The sequence below is a fragment of the Globicephala melas genome, chromosome 8, assembly GCF_963455315.2.
Source record: "Globicephala melas chromosome 8, mGloMel1.2, whole genome shotgun sequence".
Lineage (NCBI taxonomy): Eukaryota > Metazoa > Chordata > Mammalia > Artiodactyla > Delphinidae > Globicephala > Globicephala melas.
This window is the reverse complement of record NC_083321.1, coordinates 105,275,107-105,288,974: the sequence shown is the minus strand read 5'-3', so window position 1 is coordinate 105,288,974 and position 13,868 is coordinate 105,275,107. Positions and strand designations below refer to the sequence as shown.

The 13,868-nt window shown below is 50.4% G+C and overlaps 1 protein-coding gene across 8 annotated transcripts in view; it reads right to left on the bottom strand.

Moving 5' to 3' along the window:
- Nucleotides 1-13,868, bottom strand: part of NTM (neurotrimin) — a 931,803-nt gene that overhangs the window by 393,735 nt on the left and 524,200 nt on the right. The window contains exons 1-2 of one of the 8 annotated variants that reach the window (XM_060304309.1): nucleotides 7,333-7,598; nucleotides 5,728-5,812 (exon numbers count right to left, since the gene is read on the bottom strand). In XM_060304309.1, coding sequence (XP_060160292.1) covers nucleotides 5,728-5,771 — 44 coding nt within the window. In that variant the 5' untranslated portion in view covers nucleotides 5,772-5,812; nucleotides 7,333-7,598. Of the gene's footprint in view, nucleotides 1-5,486; nucleotides 5,635-5,727; nucleotides 6,742-7,332; nucleotides 7,599-13,868 lie in introns of those variants that run through there. The other 7 variants (XM_030841612.2, XM_060304304.1, XM_060304305.1 and 4 more) reach the window with 7 other exon arrangements.

The window sequence follows — 13,868 nt, the reverse complement described above, 5'->3', positions numbered from 1 at the left end:
TTCTGGCTCCTCAACAGGCTGTGTGTGCTTCCAGGAGCCTCCCTCCACAGCCCCATCTGTCCATGCTCTTCTGAGACCCGGTCCACCCAGTGGATGCCTGGCAAGCCCCAGAGGTGAGCAAACAGGGGTCCATCCCGGTAGCGGCCAAAGCGGCCAGAGCAGCCCACGCTTCCTGAGCGGCACTGCTGCTCTGAACAAGTTAACTCAGAAACAACAGATCCACAGTTACGTGACCAGACACCCACTGACAGCAGACCCCAAACAGAAAGAAGGATGGGCAGAGACGCACAGAAGGATGTGCCCCTCTTTACCTTGAAAATGCTAATTTCCCTGAGGTCTACCTGGGGTTGAGTACATCATCAGAGAGTAGCATTTCTTCAAAGCCTTAAGGACTGGATAGGGGAGTGACCTGGCAGAAAAATGGCATACGTTATGGGTGCAGCTATGAAGTAACAGACAATGGACACAGACCATCTGTGTCCTGGACGGAAAGACACCGGCTCAATTACTGACGTGTGTCTGTAACCTCCACCAGAGCAACGTCACACCCAACGTAGCATGACCCAGACACAAAGGACAGTGAGCCAGGAACACATCCGGGGCAAGGACAACACAAGACAACTCAGGAAAAAAGGGCAGAGAGGGCAAGGAGAAGATGGTGATCGCAGGCATTCCTTCCTTCCTTCGCTCATGCAACAGCTATTTACTGAGCATCTTGTGTCTGCCAGACACTGCAAAGAATAAGACCGAGAAGGCCCTCATCCTCAAGGAACTTACAGCCCAGGTGGGGAAGACAGATCGGGAGCAACTAACCAGACCAATGAATGGGAAAATCTCAGATACAGATGATCGCTCTGAATAATCCAGGATGATATGTCAGCGTACGGCTGGTGGAAGTGGTAGGGGGTCACTTTTATTTGGGTGTCAGGAACAGCGTCAGGGAGGGGGTTCCACCTGAGCTAAGGCCACAATGATGAAGAGCTGCCCATGGGAAGATCTGGAGGAGGAGTACCTCCACAGCGGGGGCCATGCATGGGAAGGCTCTGTAGCAAGAGTACGTTTTCTGTGTTCACAAAACAGGAGGAAGGTCAGGATGTCTACGGCAGAGTGAGTGAAGGAAAGAGGGGGACCCGCACTCAGAGTTTATTAGCACAAGCCCTGGTCCAAGTCATGCCCTAGGAACTAGGGACAGAAACCTGAAGAAGGTGGAGCTGTGGCCTCAAGAGGCCGTGGAGCAGCTGGAGAGACTAACAGAGAATCCATCAGCTTCGAAAACGAAATGCTAAATGCTTTCCATGATATGAATTACATGCCACAGTCTCCTACAGCTGGACGGGGCCCCCATGGCTTTTCTCAAGTATGGAAACCACATTGTTCTCTGCTATTCCGTGGAACTGCTATACCGAAACCCAACTTCCTTCTTGTGCATTTCTCAGACCTTTTATTTTTAACTCATATTTTTTAAAAAAGCACTTAGCAGATGACCCCCAAGGAAACAACTCACTTTACTGGTTGCGGCCTTATTTGGGGAAAACATGAAATGCATCCATCAAAGTTGTCCAGTGACATGCTGACATTTAGTGACAGTCTCTAATTAATGAGACCCACGCGCCGGGCCTCTCAGGCTCTCCTGCCCCCATCAGAGCAATGCAGCCCACCCACTGGGAGAGAGGGCGCTCTTCTCTGACCACCGGAAGACCACCCACCCACGCGATGATGGGCACATCTGCCTCCACGGCTGATGACCTCTTCAACCTCTGCGTCCACAGCCTGGCCTTTTGAGTTGGACCCAAGGCCCTGGGGTGAGACGCCTCAGCCTCAAGCCCTTCCACAACCAACACCCAGCTCATGCCCTTCGTGTAAGAACCACTCCACACATCTTAGTGGTCGAGCCCAGCTGTATAGAGGCTAGGGGATACTTCTGTTTGGTTTTCAGTCATCTCATCTGTTCAATAAACATGTGGGAGCACATGGTGCTCAGGGCGTCACAGGGCGGGATCCCCGCTTCCAAGAGCTAGCAGCTCCCCATCCACGTGGAGAAGGAAAACAGAGAGATAAACAACATTGCAAGACAGGGTGTGAGACAAAATGAGCGGAGAGACGATGCCAAGTCTCCACAAGGAGTCGCGAGAACACAGAATGCGGTGGGGAAAGCTCGCCCTGCAAAAGGCCAAGGAGTCAGCATTCCAGCTCTGCCACGTGCTAACTTGTGTGAATTTAGGTAAATTCCCCTCTCCAGGCCTCAGCATCCTCATCTACAAAACAGACATAATTTAGTCTATTTCAGAGAGCTGCTGTGAGGATTAATTGTAACTAACCAATAACTGATAGTACCATTCATCATTCAACATTATTATTACTACTCCTCGTAATCTGGCTTCCAAATCTCCTAGCTGTGCAACCTTAATCAAATTATGTAAACTCAGTTTTCTCATCTGTAAAATGGGATAATCATAGCACCTACAACCAGAGGGGTTGTATTAGGGTTAAATGTTAATGTTATGAGGTTGGATGATGGGTGAGATAGTGTGTAAAACCCTTAGAATACTCCCTAAGACATAGTGAGTACTGGAGAAACTTCAGTTCATGTTATTATTATTGCATATTCTATTTTATGAAACCTCACCCTTTTTAAAAAAAATATGCATACAGACTACTGGCAGGAGGGCAGAAAGACTAGGAGACTGCAAATCGTCTGTAATTCTATTCAGACTGTGGATGCCGTATTAGGTGAAAGGCTTCCCGGTATGTCTACAAGGATCATTAGTGTTAATTGGAGGAAATAAAACATTCTAAAAAGTTTCCTCACATTAGAATCTGCTGCTGAAGCATTCGTTCTTTGGGAACTGCAAAAGATCCTCAAAAAATGAAACTGGTGAGAACAAAGCAGAATCAAATGAAATTAGAGCAAAAAAGTCCTCTGCTGGTTGAGACGAAAACTACAAGCATGAACCTCAGGGTCACCTGCGGTGAGAGGGAGAGGGTGGTTCTCAGGGCAGAGCAGGGATGGCTGTGGTCTGTGTAGCTTGGTCACATGCTGAACGAAAAAGAAAGAGGTGAGGATGGGAGGGAGGGAGGGAGGGAGGAAGGAAGGAAGGAAGGGAGGGAGGGAGGAAGGAAAGAAGGAAGGGGAGGGAAGACAAAAGAAGGAAGAGACGACCCACATACACACAATAAAAGCAAAAGGGAAATAACCCAGAACCCTGAACCACTCGACTGTTGCAACCTGGAATCAGGTTATGTGCAAATTTAGCAATTTCTATGCAAACAAAATACATTCTGAAATTCCTACTTGCTTCTTTGCACACAGCATCACAAAATGCAGAGCCTGTGTTTGAGGGTTTAAGGGCTTCCGCTCCACAGAAGTGCAGCCCAACAAGGGGCCCCTCCTTGTCTAGTGCAGGAGGGCCTGGGGAGGACGAAGGCCATCCTGTGGAGGCTTGAGCACCATCTGCACGGTCCACCTGCTGCCCCGCTCACATCCTACATTAGGCCCATGGCCAACAGGTTGGTGTCATGCAGATCCCAGCTCCTCTAATCCCTGCCCTGTAGGGCTCCCTCCACTGGGAGGGTCTTCCTCCTACCTGTCGGGAAGACAGTCAATCTCAGTGGCTGGCCCTGGACGTCAGGAGATGTTCCAGGAGGGCCTTTTTATGCCAGGGCTGGGCTGAAAAAGCCCCACCATATCCCACTCCCTCCATCTACAACCAGTCAAGCCCAGTGAGTCTACAGCATATGTGACAATGCAAACAAACGTGAGGGCACGAGAGACAAGGAGAGGGGCCTGGAGTGAGTCAGGAAGAGGCATGGTAGCAAAGACAAAGAAAGAGAAGCCAGCCAGTACACGATAACGCGATTTTTCAGAGGAGCTGCTCCAGGCCCCAGCTGAGCACCTGACAGATCCAGCAGAGTCCTCATTCTCATGAGCCTGGGGACGGCCCTCTGAAGACCAGATCCCTCCCTGCCCAAGTCCCCTCACTGTTCCTATGATACGGCGGCTACGTCTGTCAAGGCCCCATGGCTACTTCTTTATCCCCAAATCTCTACAGAGCTGACCGCCTTCCTCCTTCTCCTTGAAAGTACCTTCCCATCCGTTTCTAAAATGTTCTCAGTAGGAGACTGTCTCCATCTTGTTTCTTGAGGGCTATATCTTGCAGCCACGGGTTAGGGAAAAGGGGGCATCCAGGGGACACTAAATGTCATCGACTACATTGCTTAGAGGTTTGTTTTTGTTTTTCTTTCTAAATAGTCTGAAATCAGGGCATATTTCAAGTTTCCATGAATCTTTTATAAAGCAGATACACAGTTATTTCAGGTGTGAGGTGTGAGGCAGTTAGACATTCAACCTTTGCTCAAAATAGTCCCTAACTCAGGGCGCAGTGGAAGAGGTGGGTTTCCGGAACCAGTGAGTACCCTGGGGGCATGAGCGCTAGCTCGCCAGAGACAAAGGAGCATGGGTGCTTGCAGACTATGACAGGCCCTTAAATCACACGCTTCCTTTGGCAATGTCCTGACAAGTCAGCTCTGTAACCCAGTGTCCCTTTTGCAACATTTTCTATCCCATGGGTATTGCCTTACTTGCACCATCCATAAACCTTAGAACAGTCACAAAAGGTGTAAAAGAGTGAGCACCAACACCAAGGTTCTCTCTCCAAGAATCTTCACGTACAAAGGATGGGAATACTGCCATCCTGCCTTACAGTCCGCTCAATGGCCCAGGCTGGAAAACTTTATTTAAGCAGGCATACATTCTTCCCATGGATCTTCTTAACTTCTACCTCCAGCTGACTCTCATAAAATTCCAGAGTTAAGACCTCCCATTGCAATCACTAATTCTGTGTTGCCCTTCTGAGAGTGGTATGTTTGTAGACACTGGAAACTGAGTGAGCATTTCAGGAGGCCGGGGGGAAAGGGAGACAGATTCACCCTACCTTACTCAAAACATAGTCAAGATTCTTCTTCTCCTTCTCCAATTCCTGTCAGCCTTAACCCCAGACGTCAAGCAGGACCCAAGCCAACACTGAGACCCAGTTTCCATTTGGGAGATGAGTTTTGAATATATTGCTTTAGTGGACAGCACAGTTAACCAAAGTAAACGATCTTTTCCACAGACGAATCACACTCATATCCATGGCTTCAATCTCAGAAAGCCATATTCAGACAGAGAAAGCACGTCCCTCTGGCTACCAGCTCGGGGCATGAAGACACCCCAGGAAAGCTCAGACACAGTCAGACCCAGGACAAAACAGCAGCTCTGCCAGCGTACAGGAGCGGGGCTGGCAACACCCCGTGGCACAGGCAGAGTGACGGCATTCACAGAAAGCCAGACCCGGCCTTTGGGACTCATTAACGCCAGAGGAGACGGTTCACGCCGAGCCCCAGCCAGGCCCCCAGTCACCACGGCCACTGGTTTCAGGTACAGACAGTGCTCAGGCCGCTGGCCTCCATCTCAGAGACCCCCTGGCCCAGCCTCCCCTCCTGCTTACCAAGTCCTGAGCCTAGGAGGCCAGTTTGGGGGAAACAGCTCATCTCTGGAACCTCTGAGCGTTTCCCTGTGACCACCACCTTTCCGGGGCAGAGCACCCAGCTCAGCCATGAATTGTGCAGCCCAGGGAAGCAGCGACCTCCCCGCCAGCAGCTGCAGAAAACACACCTGCACCTCTATCCCTCTCCCCCCATCCCCTACACAAATCACTGTCGATTCAGAGAAGAATGGCGGCTCCCTACCTGAGGGTGGCGCTCTCCCCCTGCCGGACCGTCACGTTGTCCATAGCTTTGGGGAAGGTGGCATCTCCGCTGCGCACGGGCACTCCTGTGGGTACAAGGAACAGAAGCCTGAGAGACACGACCACGAGGCACTTCCAGGGCAGGAACAGGTACCCACAGACCCCCATCCTCGACGGCCACAACTTCCCAGAACTCCGGCAGCCGCTCGGCACACGCCCCCTGGGCGCGCACAGGAAGTGGGTGGGGTGGGGTTTGGCGGAGGAGCGAGCACGGGGCCCCGGAGGCGCGGGCAGGAGAAAAGCGCGCAGACTCCTCCAAGTCTAGTGTTCCTCCCCAAAACCAGCCTCAGCGCTCCAGTCTCGGAGAAGCGGTTTCCACGGAGAACATCCAAAGGGGGCTCCCTCGGTGCTGCTTCAGCCGGGAAGGTGGCGGAGAGAGGCGAAGCGCAAAGACAGGTGCAAAGGTGCGGACGCGTCTCAGGAGCCCCTTCCTCCCGTTAACAGCTCAGGCATGGCACTTTGGAGAGGAGTAAGCACTTTGGTACCAAAAGGGGACACGGAGTGGGTTAGATCCGGCTACCCAGAGATGGTCTGAATTCCTCAGTTCCAACAAGGGCAAATCCAACACTTTCTTTTTAAGTTTCAGAGGCAGGGTAGCCAGCAGGAAACAGTCTGTAACAATAGCAGAGCCGGAAAGTGGAACACGCGGGAGACGCAGGGGTGAGCCAGGAGGAGAGGCTACGCCGGGCTTCGCGCGATCCGGACCGGGGATGCTGCAGCAGCCGCCTCGGTCAACTTCGTCCGAGACCAAATGCGCGCTGCAGCCTCCGCGATGCGGCCGGTCTCGGCTGGGCGGTCTCCGCGGCGGCGGCTGAGGCGGGAGCGCACGGCGGCGGACGCTCGCTCGCTCGCTCGCTCGCTGGGGAAGGCGAGGGGCTGCCGGCCCCGGAGCCGCGAGGACGCTACGCTCAGCGGCCGCCCCCGGCCTCCGCGCCGCGGGCCTCCCGGGAGCAGCCCCGACGCGCGCGGGCCCAGACCGCCGGGGTTGTCATGGCAGCAGCTCCATCACTGACCGCAGCTCTCCGCCGTGCAGGCGCCGAGCGAGCTGGCGGACCGCGCGCATCCCGGCGGGCGGCGGGAGCGGGGCGCAGGCGCCCACCTTAACCCCCGCCGCGCCGCGGCCGCAGGAGCTCAGGCGAGGAGTTTAACCACTTCCCCCCTTGAAGAGCTGTCACTTCCAAATTAAGAAGAAATGCAAAGTTACTACACAGCCTCAATAAGCCCAAGACGTCTTAATAAGGGTCACAAACTAATTAACTAGGAAAAGAAAACTCTGCAGCATGCATGCGTGCACCTTTAAAATTATCAGATTAATACATTAGCATTTAGAGTAAATTTAAAGTGTTGGGAGGACGTTTTAGAATCATCTCATTTTTATTCAACAGGCAACGCCCACCCCACCGCCACCCCCCAAAAGCTACTTCAAACACCATTCTAAATAGAGATCTTCCATATATAAAACAAATGCAAAATCACAGAAGCCTCTTAGTGTGCGAAACTGGCAAAACCGCATCAAAATTTTGGTCAAGTTCAGACACTGACTTACATTCTTTATTCTTGTTTTGTCGACATTAAAAGATGTTAGCCCTGCAAAGTGCTCACTCAGATGAATGAGTGTGAGCCCCTGGCTTTATTGATACAGAGGGTTCCCAGGTGTCCTGGGCTTCACACTCCTGCGGAGCTGATTTCATCTTTAGAGGTGTGTTTTTCAAATTCTGGAAACCCAGGGAAAAATTGCATTGGCCTCAGTTGCTGTCACTTCTCCTCTCTGGCTGCCGTGGGTCCCTCTGTGCCTACATCTGCATGTTTCCTCTCACTTCAGCTCTGATGGAACGCAGTTCCTTCCAGCCTGGGCCTGGCTCCTGAGGGAGGGGGGAAGCCCAGAGCGGCACAGCCCACCCCACGTGCTAACACCAACATGTTCTCTGCTCAGGGACTCCTGTCTGAGCTCCCTGCACTGACCCAGATTCTCCCTGGGGACAGAGAGGAAGCAGCCGTGGCTCTGTTTTTCCCCTAGACTCTCTCTCAAATCCAACCAGGAAGCTCTTTTTTAAAACAACTGTTAAATAACAACAACAACAACAAATGTTTTTCCCAAAAGCCATCCAGCCACCACCAAAGAGACTGAATGATCCTAAGTGAATCGCTGTAACCGTAAGGGTCCTGGTGCCATGAGAGTGCATGCATCTTTCAACTGGTCTCCCCACTTACGTGCAGATAAAACGCGGGTGAGTGACGCACGGGCATCTCGCTCATCGTGCCCCGGTCACTCCAACTGCCCTGGGTTGGAAGGGATGGAGGAGGGTGTGCAGATGTGGAAGCCACGCTCCAAGGTAACAAAGAAAGACTGAGGAGGCATGGCTTCCTCTTTTAACAGGTGACCCGAGAGTGTACAACAATGTAAAGTCAAGCAACTCACACTGGAGATTTCAATTAATCCATCATTTCGCCCATTTTCCCCTCGTCTCCTCTATTGACTTTTACAATATTAAATTCTCAGGGAAATCCATCGCTACTTTTGTCCAGTGGGGACCAAAGAAAAAATCAATTGTCAACTTATGACCACAAAGAATGACTTTACTATCAAGAAAAACAAAAATGATGTCTTCAGGGTGCAGGAGGTTTTGTTTATGCTTTTGAAAGAACAGGAGGAGAATTTACCTATTTTAGTACCAATCCGTTCTGACAAGTCCCTACTTTACCTTCACTTTGCAATGGGAGTTGTGGAAGTAGGAAGTTGCATGATTTCACCAAGTTAAGATATTATATGAGCAGATGTCAGGTGTGTGTTCATGACTGCTGACCTCAGCCTGCTGAATTTGGGGTTCTCCTTATGCAGAGGCCAAGGAATTACCTGTAATCATCCACATCCATTTTAAGCACCACTCGGCTCCCCTCCAAAACTCCTCTTTGTAAACACGTCCCACCACCACAAGTGGAAACAAACACCAGCAGTGGAGAAGGAAGGGGGACTCGTTCTGGGCTTTGGAGTCATTTCCCTCCAGGCTTGAGAATGGCAGGGATGAGTCCTTTCATGATCAATTCTCACCCTGGCTCTTGCATCTAATTCCCAGGTAGGTACAAATGAGCATTAGTTTTTGCATCTAGGAATGTGGGTAATGACAACAACAGGCCTTCCCGAGGGGCCTACATACATGATTAACTCTACAGTAAAATACTTCGAAATCCACTTAAGGTGAAAGATGCTTTATTAATACATTTTGCCTGCCACTGCTTCATTATTATAGCTGGGCGGAAAAATAACTCTTCTTACAGGCTCTGGAAGATGTTCAGTTTATACCAGTCTGCATGCGGTTGATCTAAGACGCTCACACCATCTTTGTCTCTGGCGGGGGAAGGGAGAGTGGTGAGCTGCAGCCTCCCAACCTGGCCGGCAGAAAACCCAGCAGAGATCAGGTAACGCTCAGGCTGGACAAAGAAAAGCCACTGGCAACCTCACAGCTGCTTTGTGGACCCAGGGATCCAAACTTTATTCAAAAATGGAAGTTTAGAAATTGGTGAGAGGTCAGAGATGCCCGCACAATTAACAAGGCAGAATCCATTTTATTGAAACTGCTGATTGAAGTGGTTTGACTAGATGAAGATCAAAATCACATGTCAACTCCCTTCTCATCCCCTAATCCCTAAATATAACCAAACACTTAGTGGCTTATCTTATATCCCGTCTCTTGCTTCATAAAAACTGCTGGATTTATTTTGTTTTTCCCAGCATATCCGAGTTAATGAAAAAGGAATGACAGTCAGAGCAATTTCATTATTTGTGTTCTTTATAGACATAACTTCCTTTCTACCTCCTGGAAAGCAGATTCCTAACGAGCGCCCACCTCCACTTTCTCCCCGCCACCCCCCTGCTGTCTCCCTCTCCATCCTCCGTTCCCTCCTGCATACACATATAGTGTACACATAAATCAACTTGTCATAGCTTGTCTCCACGCTGGCAGCTGTAATTGCTGCAGGTTATAAAAATATCTATAGGACAATGCCTTTCAAGCTCGCAGGCGTGCACACACACACACAGACACACACACACATGCACACACTGACTGAGCAAAAGAAAACAATCATATTCCCTTTAATAATCCTGGGACTGCAAAGGACAGGGTGCAGAGGAGCTTGCTGGGTAGACTCTGGAGGGCTGGCAGGTAGAGGAGGACGCAGGGCTAGATGGAGACTCCGGGCGGCAGCAGCCCCTCCTCACTAAAGCAGGGCTGGAAAAGGGAAGAATTGCCAATGAAAGGGAAATTGTTTCAGCTGTTGCTTTTGTTTTTCTCTGCGTTACCTACAGCAAGCTGGGGTTGGCTAAAGAGCAGTGAATGTTCTACACACACGAGAACCCGAAAGAAGAGCTCTAGCCTGAGACATGCCAGTGCCGCTTCTTCTCTAAAAAGGTGAAAGGCCCCCCTCTCCTGGTAGAGATTCCAAATAGGAGCACAGGCGAGAAGATGCGACACGCAGGGCAGTTAGAGCAGCATGGCACCCAACAGACCTCGCAAGTTTTAATCAGGAAAGGCGGTGTCCGTCTGGCTCAAGAGACGGCTCTAGGGGAGTAGGGAAGGGCCAGACTCTGGAAAGGTACCTGCTGTTCTTTCCTCCTATGTGAATATAGGGTCAAAATGAACTCATTGTTCACCCGGGCTAGAGTCTGGTGTTGTTAGGATTTCAGCAGGGAGAGCCAAAGAGCAACTTGAAGATGAGGAAGAAGCGTCCAGAGAGAAGAAAGAGACCAGGAATAGAGAGAATTCAGGAGCATGGGAAGAAAAGGCAAAGGTGAGGCTGCCCGTGGACTTTGAAAGGTACATAAAGAGGAGGGGTGATCAGCAGAAAAGTTGGCAGGTAGACAAAGAAGTAAAGAAAAGCAGGGCAAATGATCAAAGTCAAAGTACCATCAAAGCAAAGGCCAGGTACCCAAAGGGGAGCATCGCAAGAGCCAGGGGTCTTTAGAGAAGCATCTCTCCATATCTAGGTTTGCGGTCATAATAAGACCCTGGATTCCCAGAATCACAGAATGATATGGTCAGAGGGGACATTGAAAGATGTATAACCCACTCATTTCATAAGTGGGAGGAGTGAACCCGGGAGAGAGGATCCATTATCATAGGAATAAAGTTAACAACTCATAAATCAGGACTAGAGCTCGGGGCTGATGGCCCCTGCTCCTGTGTTCTCTCCACTATACCTGGCAGGTAAGGACACTGCTTAAGGGCCAAATGACAAAACATCTCCTTTGGCTGCTACATCTGCGGCAAGAGAGAGAACCACAGAAGTGGTTATATTAACACAGAAGTGTTAACATTGCTGCCCAGTACTGATGCCTCTGGGCATCCAGTTATTCAGCTGAATTCAATGTCAGCCATTAAACTTCGACAAGCAGACTTTGAGTGCCTCTTGTGAGCCAGGAACTGTTGCAAGTTAGAGATACAAAGAAGAAAGACATTGCCCTGCCCTCGATTTGCTTACAATCTAGTGCTATCGGGGTTGTCAATGGTTCTATTTGCATTTACATCCAGGAAAGTTGAAGTTGTAATGAACTCAACCCAGTGCTTCCTGGAAGCCCCTAAGAACATTCTTGTCGCCAAGAACAACAGGCTGGGATGTGCCTCCCCCGTTGGGAACAGTTGATTTCCAGGCACTGTGTGTCCAGGGTTCCAGGCACTGACCATGGTTTCCTAAGATTCATTTAAAGAGGCATGGGGGGAGGGGCGGCGGGATATTCTCAAGGATTTAAAAATGTAGGGAAGAAATTCATCTACTCAACAAACACGTTTTCAGTGCACAATAAATGTCAGCTATGTGCTAGGTGGTGGATCCCAGTGGTGGGCAAGAGAGACAAAAACAAAACCCATTGTGCATCTAACACTGGCAGGGGAGACAGATATTAAAGCAAGAACTTTACAAAACTGTAGATACGATGCTGATAAGCACCGTGAGGAACTGGAAGAACATACATGATAGAAGTTTCTCTGGGAATCAGGACAATCAGGAGACGCTTCCCTAAGGAAATGACTTTAAACTGGGACTTAATAGCGAGAAGGAGTCGACCGGGCAGATGGTGTGGGCGGGAATCTAGTTGCAGACAGGATGGAATGTATACAACCGGGGACGGCAAGGAGCCTGGGACGAAGCTGCCTTTTACATTCACAGACTGTGCTCTGTTAAACTAAGAGTGGGGACGTCTGAAGTGCTCTGATTGGAAAGCTCTAACTGCTCCCTCGTCCTGTGTTCACGCATTCATTGATCCATTCAGTGCTATTTATCAATTAAGAGTGACCAGGGGCTTTGGACTCAGACCAGAAGTCAGACGTCCTCTCCTCCATCACTAGCTGTGTGACCTTGGGGCAATAACCTTGTTTGTGAAATAGTGATAAGAATGGTACATAGCACAAAGGGTGGTGTGAGGATGCTATGAGACTCTTGACGGACACAGGTGAGCACAGGGCCTGGCAGCTGTGGGGCCTCCGCATGGGGACTGCACGGAGGCCAGCGCGTGTGCTTCCCTCCTTCGGAAGGGGTCTAGGTGTGATATTTGTCCCGAGAACCCAAGAGCAGCCCTCTGAGTGCCAGATCTATGAATACCATCCCTGTGCACGTCCTGAGGGGCTTCATCCCAGGGACAGAACAGAAACATCACGCTGAGATGTGGTCAGAAAGGGAAGTAGCTTAGCCTTCAAACCAGGGCAGGAAGAAGGTGACCCTGCAGTTCCCACCCCAGTGTCTTGAAAAGCACACAGGATCCAGGCCTGTGGGAAACAGCCTGAGCTTGAGAAAGAGGATGGGGCTTCCTCTCTGTGCGGCAGCCTGGGAACTTCTGTCTGCCATGCTCCCATATATACCTGAAAAGTGGACAAACAACCTGAGAAAAAGACAAGACGCCTCCATCTCAGCGGTAAATGAGCAGCGCCTCTGACCACCTTCGTGGAACTTGGGCCCATCTTTGCTCCCGTGGGCCTGGTGGTGGCGTCCAAAGCCCCCCTACCCACCCCCAGGTGCAGATTTACACCAGTCACTGGATACTAACGTGCATTGCTGGCCTCACTGCTCCCAGTTTCTACCCTTGAGCATCCCAGGGCTGTGCTACAGGATCGGCCAGACTCCATTTCCAAGGTTTGCAAGATGCAGCCCAACCAGAGCCAGTAGTGGCTTCTCACAGAGAAAGAGCCTCTGGACGGTAACCGGCCACCCCAAACTTGGAGCTTAAACCCCAAATGTACCATTAGAGGAACTTGGCTTTCCTCCCCAGCCCAGCCCCATGCCTTTCTCCTTAATCAATCGTCTTTTACTCATGTCTCTTTTTAAACTTTTCTCTGAATTTTCTGCATTTTCTCCCCAGCCAGGAGCAACAGCAGAAGTGGTCAAACTTAATGAGACAGGAATTTGCTCAAAAACTCAGTTGTACTTCTTATTGGAGGTGGCATTTTGTAAATATCATTTTATAAACCAGAGTCTCTGGATCCGAGTCTTAACTCACGCCATCATTAAATAAGTCACTTGCTTTTTTTTTTTTTTTTTGCTTTTTTTTAGCTTCTTTGTTTTCAGAAGAACCAACGTCTCCATGATATGTGAACCTTTGAGAAGATCTAGTGTCTAATACATCCAAATGGGCTAATGCACTTCTTTTTTTTTTTTTTTTTTTTGCTGTACGCGGGCCTCTCACTGTCGTGGCCTCTCCCGTTGCAGAGCACAGGCTCCGGACGCGCAGGCTCAGCGGCCATGGCTCACGGGCCCAGCCGCTCCGCGCCATGTGGGATCCTCCCAGACCGGGGCACGAACCCGTGTCCCCTGCATCGGCAGGCGGACTCTCGACCACTGCGCCACCAGGGAAGCCCGGGCTAATGCACTTTTGAAAGCTGAAAGTACTGTTCTACAGTAAGATGACAGCCCGTAGATGGCTGGGGTCAAGGGTACTGCATTGGGCCCCCAATCTGTCACTTATTGGCTGCATGGAGTTCCCCAAGTCACCTCCACTTTCCTTCTAAGTGAGGAGTTTGGATTAAATGACCTCCTAGTCCCCTTCCAGCTCTCAGTCTATGGTTTTAATGCTTCTCAACACTCTTCTCAAAAGCA